The sequence below is a fragment of the Nicotiana attenuata genome, chromosome 3, assembly GCF_001879085.1.
Source record: "Nicotiana attenuata strain UT chromosome 3, NIATTr2, whole genome shotgun sequence".
NCBI lineage: Eukaryota > Viridiplantae > Streptophyta > Magnoliopsida > Solanales > Solanaceae > Nicotiana > Nicotiana attenuata.
In genome coordinates this window covers 37,879,783-37,889,665 of record NC_031991.1, presented here as the reverse complement: position 1 = coordinate 37,889,665, position 9,883 = coordinate 37,879,783, and the positions used below count along the sequence as shown (strand labels likewise).

Genomic DNA, 9,883 nt, shown 5'->3' with positions numbered 1-9,883 from the left:
TTCTCTTATTTCCTTTTTCCAATTAAGAAAGCCAGTAAATACCAACTATTTGAAAATAGTGAATCAATAAGATGAATAAGTAACTTAACTAAAATGATTTGGGAGATTCCGAGTCACCTAACGAACCGAGGAGTAATTTTTAAAAGTTTGCTGATGGTAGGCATAAATTTTATCGGATAGCATAACAATAGGGGTAAATTTAACCGAATAATATAACACAGGCTAGAGTAAAACCTTTTTTCCTTTGAACTCTTATGAGAGAGAAAAAAGTGAATCCTAGGGATTGAAATAAAATCCATATCTAAGCTTGAGGACCAAAATTGCAATTACACCCCCAAAAATAAACCCCATAAAACATCCCAAATGGAACTCAAATGACAAAAAAAATAAAAAAATCCTTTCATTTCACACCCCTGTAAATTGTAAACTGTGATCTCCTCCTCCTCTTCATCACCCATCCATGTATACTAAGCTCCTCCACAACAACCCAACTTTAACAGCGCCACTTTCTTCAATCCATGCCTTCAGACCCATATCCTTCCCAATATTCACTCCATACTTTACAACAAAGCCCCTTTATCTCCATCTTCAACACAAAAAATCAAGAACCTTTATCAGCTGTGCAGCAAATAGTGATAGTGTTAAGGGTTCAGTGAGCTGGGCTGAATTGCTTGAAAAATGGTCACCAAAAAACTTTATTGGAGCTGATAAACTATTTAGATCCATATCTGGTGCAACTTCAAGCCCCATTGCTCAGTACATACCTTCCCCCTTCACTTTCTTGCACTCTGTTGACCCCAGAATCAAATTGGTATAAAATTTTCTAAACTTTTTAGGTTTTCAGTGTGAAAAGTTTTGAACTTTATTAAATTTAAGTATTGGGAGTTTTGTGTTTCATATATGTAGTTTTCACTTTCTTCTACTATGTTGATCCCAGAATCAAATTGATATATATTTTACTCCCTCTATCCCAATTTATGTGGCACTGTTTGACTGGGCAAAGCTTAAGAAAGAAATGATGACTTTTGAAATTTATACTCTAAAGTAAGCCTTACATATTTGTGTGGTTATAAGTAAAACAATAATTTTCAAGTTAAATCCTTTCTATAGAAAGGTCAAAGGTGGCATTCTTTTTGGATGACTAAAAAGGGAAGTGTGTCGCATAAATTGAGACAGTATGAGACAGTACGAGTAAGTCTTTTTGGGATTTGTGTGTGAAAAGGGTTGAACTTGTTGAATTTAGTTACTGGGAGTTTTCTGTTTCATTTGTGTAGTTTTCCTTCTTCTTTTTTGGGTTGTTCTTGAACTGTATAATATGGTTCGTCATTGGCTTTTCTTGTTTTTGCTGTGTTCGTGGGTTGTCTCTGAATTGTATTTTATGGTTCAGTTATTGAGTTTTCGTGTTTAGCTATGCTAAAGAATACCAAAAAAAGTGTATACTTTGGCTCATAGGAAGCAGTTTGTGAATAATGATTTACATGCAGTTCACTATGCCAAGTAGCTTCACAGAGCTTAATTTGTGAATTGTCTGCATTGATTTTTTATTTTATATTAGATTATTCAATTTTGGCCCGTTCTTTAGTGGTATAATTGTAGAACTGGTGAACCCTGATCATGGGAATCCTAATTTCAGATTTATATTGTTAGTTATTTAACACAACTCCAGAATTGAGCAAGCGTGATAGAGAAGATCCTATACATTTTCAAAGGAAATTAAAATAAGAAATATGGTGGGGCTAGGTTGGTCATCAAAGACTTAACCCATTTGCTGCAGAAAAACAGTGGTAATTTTTTGCTGCTGGAAGTAGATGGAGTATATCCCTGCTAAAGCTTCATGTTTTGCCCATAGCATAGTAGAATATTTTTATTCAGAACTGCTACAGTTTTGTGGTACCTGTTTTTCCGTGAGTTCTTCAAGCATTTATTGTTAAGTCCTAAAAGGCTTTTTATATTTGGCATTGATTGCTTTCAACGGCACCAAGAGGTTATTTTTCGGTGACGAAAGAAAAGTTCATATATTCTATTCCTTTCATCCACGTTTTGTGGTTGTCGAAGACTAATTTTGCTTTGGATATCTGTTTCTTGGTTATGCAGGCATGGCTCTTTACTCTGGTTATTTTACCGGCAAAATCAAACATAATCATGCGTTTGTCACTGGTTCTGTACTTAGCTATACTATCTATTTTGGTCCAACCTGAACAAGTGTGGAAGGTAAGCTTGGCCTTGAATCTTAATGAGCTTTATGCTTCAAAATGTTTTCTTGAAATTCTAATGGAGAATCTGCTTTGTTTGTTCTACTACAAATTTGATAATGTTAGTGAATTCCCTTGTTGATTGTCTAATATGGTTACAGGATCAACTGGGGAGAGTCACACTGCTGTCCGGGATCTTATTTATAATGTTGGGCCTAAGTACAGACAGTACACCTTCCCTTATTTCTTCAAGAGCTCCCCCACCTTCAGTAATGGGATTACCACCTTTTCCTGCGTCATTGGAAGGTTATAAATATGTAATCTTGAAGTTGGGGCCATTACAACTCACTAGAAAGGGCTTATCGACCGCTACTACATCAGCATGTTTAACCTTCACTGTGAGTAGCAACTTGCCATTTGTTTTCGAGTAGACCTAAGAAACTAGTTCTGCACTCCTACGGTACACTTTTCAAATGAAAACACGTGGCTTCTTTCTCATCTAGATAATGTAAACCTGTTTCAGTTTGTTAATGTTTAAGTTCAAACTTGAAGATCTTCCACTTACTGTATAAAATTCTCTGCATGCACCTTTACGAAGAAAATGACTGTCTGCCCATTCTTCCTAGTTTGACTTGCCTAAAATTCAGAATCTGTTAAGTTTTGAACTTCTTGGCTGAAGTCCTTGGAAATCTTAAAATAATCCAAGTTGGAAGAATCTGTGGATCCCAAAGTGTATGATCAATGAATTTTCTGGATTTGACAAGCAGTACAGCGATTGGCATTATAGATATTCATTCCTGAATATCTCATTATCTCCTATAAACTTTAGTTTTTCCGTTCCCTCCTGAATTCCCAAGAAAACAATCAATGTGCAGAGCGACTCCAGTTTTGTCTGAATTTAACTCCCAGTAACCTTCTGATTCTACAAAAACTGTTTCTAATAAAATAGCTCTCTTTTGATTAAAGATCTTCCAAAGTGCAAGTGTTTTCCTATCAACAACAACACCTGAGCAAATAGCTTTTGCGTTGCGGTGGTTTATAGCCCCTTTGGCCAACTTTGGTGTCCCTGTTGCTGAAGTTATCCTTACTCTCCTGCTCTCCTTGAGATTTATCAATCTTGTGTTTGATGAGGTGAGTAAGATTTATTATTATTTTTTCACATTCAATAGAGATGGAGTTATTGTTAGGTAGAATGCACTGATTATTGTCAGGATTCAGGAAACAGTTAGAAAATTCTGATTCATTTTGGTTATAATTTTGGCAGGTCAGAAACGTTGCTCTTGGTATTGTATCTCGTAGGATCAATTGGCAGCAGTTGACAATTTTGGAGACAATAGATGGTTAGTGTATACTTGAAGATAACCGACTCCATTGCAATTATGCACTGTGTGATTCACCAATAACACTTCTCTTTGCAGTTCTTTTCTTTAGCTATGTTGCTCGGACTCTTCAAAAATGTTGTTGGGTGCATGTCGGATCCTCCAAAAGTAGTGCATTTTTAGAGGATCCGACATGGGTGTGGCAACATTTTTAGAGTCCGAGCAACATAGTTCTCTAGTGCATTCCAGTTGAAGTTAGTTACTATGTTAATACCATATACTCTACCCAAAGAACAACAGGATCTCAGAATAGTTCAATTCTTTTCCCTAATCTTGATAAATTGCTTTGCAAATGATGGGAGTACATAAGTTATTAGATGTAAAATTACCTTTTATCGATAAATAAGAATGATGGAGTGCATATGATGCTCTTCCAGTATTATTGCTTTTTTTCAACTATACACGAATGTTTGCCTGGCTTCTGTGCCAATCAAATGCGAATCCTTTTCACACTAACCAAGTGCTGTTCATTCTCGTATTTGTGAAACCCTCATCTTATCTTAACTGTGATTTTATCCTAAAAGCTATCGCTTTCTGCTCTCTAAAACACAGAATTTGATCTCTTGCAGTATTTTTCACATATATTCGTCGGATATTCAGAAATATTTTTGTTCACGCGGAGCAAATATCTCAGGTATGAACTTTTCAATGTGATGTCATATTTTAGCATTTATCTACCATTTGCAAGAATAGTTGTTCCTTCTCCATGTTTTTGGGTATTGCTAATTTTCTATAAGTGGGTGATAATTTTTCTCTTTCTCTGTGGACCCTAGAAGAGTGTTTTAGTTAATATTTTTCATTCTTGACTAGCGAAAGATGAACCGCATCACAACGTCATGGCTAGAAATAAGGACATTTTATGATGATCTGACTGTCAGGACCAGCAACAATTTATTGGATAGAACTATAAGCACTTAAAGCATTTAAAGATGTAGAACTTGTTTGAACTCTATTGCCCCATTATTAAGAGGCTGGAAAGGATGTCTAAAAAATAAGATTTCTTTGATGTCTAATGCATAGGGATTAACCAGGGATGATATGTGTAGATCTACTTATAGGATAAAAACCGGTAATACATGGAGTTCATACTTAACTGAGTCGAGGCGATGCTGATGGATGTGGAACATTAGTTTATTGGATCATATTAGTAATTTAATTGTAGCATCTTGTGGTTGTATTTCTTGGGCTTCATTCCTGAAAATAGGATAAATCTGTTTGTCTGCTGGTTGCATTGAGTTTTACTATTATGCACTACTCTAAATCTTTCTGTTTCTTGTAGGCAATGATTGTTAGAGGTTTTCGAGGAGACAGCACCACTCACAAAATATTCTTATCAGCAGACTCATCTAATGGAGTTGCTAATTATATTTCCATATCATGCCTCTTTGGTCTAATAGCCGTAGTCACTTTGCCCAAGTTCCTTTTACAATGAAACACGATATGCTAATCATCTGATAAAAGATTCATCCTCTTGACCTTTTAACCTTCAGCAATATTAACCTCCTAAAAAGCAAATGTTTTCCTTGTCTGCACCTTATAGTCAAACTTCTCTCTCCTCTCCTTCCTCCACATTTTCACTCCTTCTCTAGAAGAAAGTCGGATTCTTTTTTTAGCAGATGTCCATGAAGAAGAAAACTGGTCCACTCAGTTTTCTTTAATAATTGAAAGCGGCGAACCAATAAATCTCCTAATCTCAAAAGTGATGGCTGGTTGCTTTCTACCCTTTATCTATGATGAGCATTGAGGTTGTTAGTTCCATGGCAGCTGCATGAGATCGCGATGGAAGTGTTTGGACCTGGTTGCCTATTACATAAAGTTTGATCGATACATACATTTTCTGGATGAACAAGTTACTGCTCCTTGAAACTCAATGTGACGTTCCGGATTCTATCAGGAGATGGGACTTTAAACATGTTCCATTCAAGAGAAGCTAACTGGTGATTACAAACTTACACAAAGAAAAGTCCTTTTGCAGAAGAAAATCATCAAATCATCAGGTCCTTGTGAAATCAGTGGTCAGAGCAGCCGTCGTTGTAGAATTATGAGCTTTTGCCTACAACGGTTAGAAATTGATATGGAAAAGTCTAGGGGAGACGGGATCTTTGAAGCGCTACTGTCATAAGCTGCAAACATGATTCAGTTGGCCCATTTAAAGGCACCATTGAAGTGTTGTCTGTATAAAGTATAATCTATACTAGAACTGTAGGGAATTTTTGGTACCTGAAGAAAGAAAGAGAACCAGAGTGGACAATGATAAATGTTTTGCTTCCTTTGCCTCATGAATAACAGAAATATCTGATTTTTATTGAAGTTCTTTTTAGCTTACAATTTTGACGTTAATTAAGCTACCAGAAGATAGTACTAGTAATGCAATTGCTCATTTTGCATCATTCTGTCTTCGTAAACTTGCTTTGCATACAAAAGTCAGGTCAGATGCATCAACATTAACAGTAGGATGCTAAACTACAACCCCACATTCAGATGCCAGCCAACGACTCCATTCATCAATGAGTTTAACTTTTATACACCGATAGCGTAAAAGAATACTTACAGTATCAAGTCATTTAAAAAGAATTACAAGTAATAATTCATTGAGTTTGTTGTTGTAGTTCATTAAAGAATGAGATTATTAACCTGAAAAATAAGGTCGATTACTTGTTACAACATGTTAACATATTGGAGGTGAATCTTTTCAGCTTTTGAATTTTGATTAGTTGAACCTCCCGCTCGGGGTATTATTTTGCGCCTTCCGTATATGAGCTTCTTCAAACTGAGGTTACTGCTATTAATTGATCCTCCATAACATGTGGTCAATGAGAATTCATTATTCGGGTCAAACAGACCGGTAAAACAGCAGTAGCTACTGATATGTGTTTCAACCACAAGGTCAAAATATAATATGTGTTTATGCAGCTATCGGGTAAAAGATATCTTCTACGGCCCAAGTAATTTTACGAAAAAGAGGAATTCGACACGATACAGGATATTGAAATGTAGCAAGGAATTCGACCTTTCGGCTACTCTACAGGAAAGAGGAAGCGATGAAATAGAATATTGTGGCAGTCGAAAGGTCGAATTCCTTGCTACATTTCAATATCCCGTATCGTGAACGATATACTTTAATCATATATATGATCCCTCCACATAAGTACAAGCTTACAACCAAATTTCTCTTTTATATAGTGTAATAATTTTTTTATATTGTTGGTGAAAATACAATTAATTACAGTTGAAAAATAAGATGAAGAAAAAATAAACATTCTTCAGGCTGAGGCACGGATATCTTGCTCTCATTGAGGAGATTCAAGCCAACTGTGATAGCATCTTCACCGGTCCAGCAGTAATACTCTTGACTTGTCCCCTCCAGGATACAACATCCCGACAAATAATATTCTATTTTGTAGAGAATAAGTTGGAGACTTAAATTTTCTCCTTCTCTTAACACTCTTTTTCACTACACCAAATTCACTTTTTTCATACACACTATCATATTTTTCATACCAAACGCAAGAAAAAAAAACTATTTATAGGTGTAGAAACTCTTCCATAAAATAAATAATAAGGTAGAGGATAATAAAATTGTAAAATATGGTTGGTGGTTATAAAATTTAATCTTTAGTTGGTAATTAATAGTAGATTATGTCATTAGTGGTTTCATGAGTTACACCAAAGTAACGACCACTGTCTTATCAATTTATAACCGTTATCTCACAAGAAATAATACACTTTAATATAATAATTTATTATTAAAATTCAGAAACACCAAATTGGAGGTGATAAAAGAAAGGCAGCAGAGATTTTTCTTGCACCATGTTAGTCCCATATCCCAATCTAAGATATGAGAACCTGAGTCATACATGCTTAACAAAGGCAATCTTCTAGTCACTGGATTAAAACTACAAAAAAGTTAGCTTTACATTATGTAAACTTTAGCATAATATGCTGAAATTCGCATACAAGGTGTCTTTGAGTTTGAACTCCAGCACAATATGTTGGAAATTTATACGCAGGAGTTTCATAATCCAGTATATTATGCTAGATTTTTTCTGTGTTTCATCTAAGGGGCTATTTTTGGGGGCAAATGCATAAATAGTCATTCTTATGGATGCTATTTAGAGATTAGCCAATACTTATTTTGTCCTGAAATTTTAAACTAAAAATCTTTAACTTTATGACAATTCTAGATATATTTGTCACAAAAATTAAAATTAAGGACGCACTAACTAATTCTTAAATAGCGGTCCTTTAGAGAGGCTATCTGGTTTTTATGCTATTTTTCAATTACTTTACAAATGCAGGCTAATTTTCAACTACCAGTCCAAAAACTGGATAGCCCATGCTATTTTGACGGGACTTTTTCATATATATGCAATATTATAAATTTATTTACCTGGTTTTGTCTAAGTTTTCCTATTTACGAGAAGTAACTAAAGTTTTTTATTAAATATTTACAAATTCGATTAGAATCTACAATTTATGTACATTTTAAATATATATATATATATATATATATATATATATATATATATATATATATATATATTTTGCATAAAATCCTTTCACAACTACAATGTACATACTATTTATATACAACTATGTTAGTTGTATATATTTTGTATGCCGTTTCTACACCCGATATACAAAGTATATACAATTTATTTATGTCTTCTTTTTCGAGTTTCAATATGAAATTCCAACCAAAATCACCTCGAATCATCACCAAATCCTATCAAAATTGAGATATAAACTCCGACGGATATTCCCAGTCATTTGCAGCAACACCAATCCACGCAAACAATAATTTTTCAAAATTCGATTTTTGAATTCAAAGTTTCGAAACTTTTTAATGGCTGTCAATGGAGTTTCGCAATATCAATGATGTTCTAACTCTAAAATTGTTAAAAAAGAAACTTTCTTTAACGAGCAAACATATTGGATAAAAGCCAAATTAGACAATTTCCGACCACAATCTTTTTTCTGCTCACAAATTGCTTTATTCTCTGTAGACGCTCCTTGTTTAACTATACTGCTTCTTTTTGGAGCTAAAGTTGTTCTACTTACCAATTTCCTAGGTTGGATGAGAAAGAAGAGGGAGAGAAAATATATTAGATTCTAAGATATTATTTTGTATACTAACATCTATAAACGATTGCACGTTAATAATGGCTCGTGATGATTTAAATATTTATTTATATGAAGGAATAATAAAATTTAATTAATGAGAGAAATTTTATGTATAATACTACAACAATCATCTACATGCCGAAAAATATTTCATTACCATAATACATGAATTTAAAATAAAAGGACACCATCAAACTTACACAAATGATCAATTTTGTCATGTTTGTTAGATAATTGTGTATTATAGTTTAAAAGTATTTAATGTGATGGTATCTTAACGAACACTTCTTTATGGACAATATCTTTTTTGTTTATGTTTCCTCCTAATGCTTTAGTTGCTCTGCCTCAACCAGAACTCTTGTTGTCGATCTTGATATCCCTCTTGAAAGTGCAACATACAGTTGTTCGTGCAAGAAAATATATTGTGGTAAATATAGTCCAATATTTAGGATGTTTGTCCTTGTGTTTTATTTATTATATTTGCAAAATATAAGCATACTAAAAATTATTTTAACGCAAATTTAAAAGGATATTCCTTAGTTTCGAAAGACGAAAGTTGAATTTAGGGATAAGAATATATTTAGAAGCACACTGACCACTATCATAATTTTTGCATGTATGACGTTATTGTCAAAACTTCTATATACCATTTGTGTGCTATTACATGAGCTATTCGGCGTATCTAAGTTTTCCAATAGCATGACGAGCATATTTTTCTTCAAAATCAACCTATATATAATGGAAGATCAATTTTAACTTAGTCTATTATATATACGGTGACACTAACATATGTAAGAAATAATAAATTTAACAACAAACATGTATGGTAGAAGGCCATTTGGTATTAAAGTATTTAAGAATTCTTCTTTATAATAATTATTGGTATCATTTTCTGTTGAGTCAAAAACAGAAAAATATTTTGTTTTACTATAAAATTTTGCAAGATATCTTTTTAATTCTATCATGCGATTTACACAAATTGCATTTCAATCTAATGATAGAAATATTTCTCCTATTAAATGCACTACTATAACCATTGGGATTGCTAACCAAGTATTCAGGAAGAACCAAATCATTTTCGATTGGATGCTTTTCTTTGTTTCCGACACGAAGCAAGAAAACACTGAATACTGGATCTGTTCTTACTTTATATTTCTTGTCACTTGAGTCTTTTTCTTGTCACTTGAG

The 9,883-nt window shown here is 33.7% G+C and overlaps 1 protein-coding gene across 1 annotated transcript; it reads left to right on the top strand.

The window, feature by feature from the left end:
* Positions 348–5,881, top strand: LOC109223545 (protein ABCI12, chloroplastic). The gene is made up of 7 exons (XM_019387910.1): positions 348–811; positions 2,095–2,211; positions 2,354–2,590; positions 3,159–3,323; positions 3,457–3,532; positions 4,141–4,205; positions 4,851–5,881. The coding sequence occupies exons 1-7, from the start codon at positions 461–463 to the stop codon at positions 5,001–5,003; spliced, it is 1,164 nt and encodes a 387-aa protein (XP_019243455.1). The 5' UTR covers positions 348–460; the 3' UTR covers positions 5,004–5,881.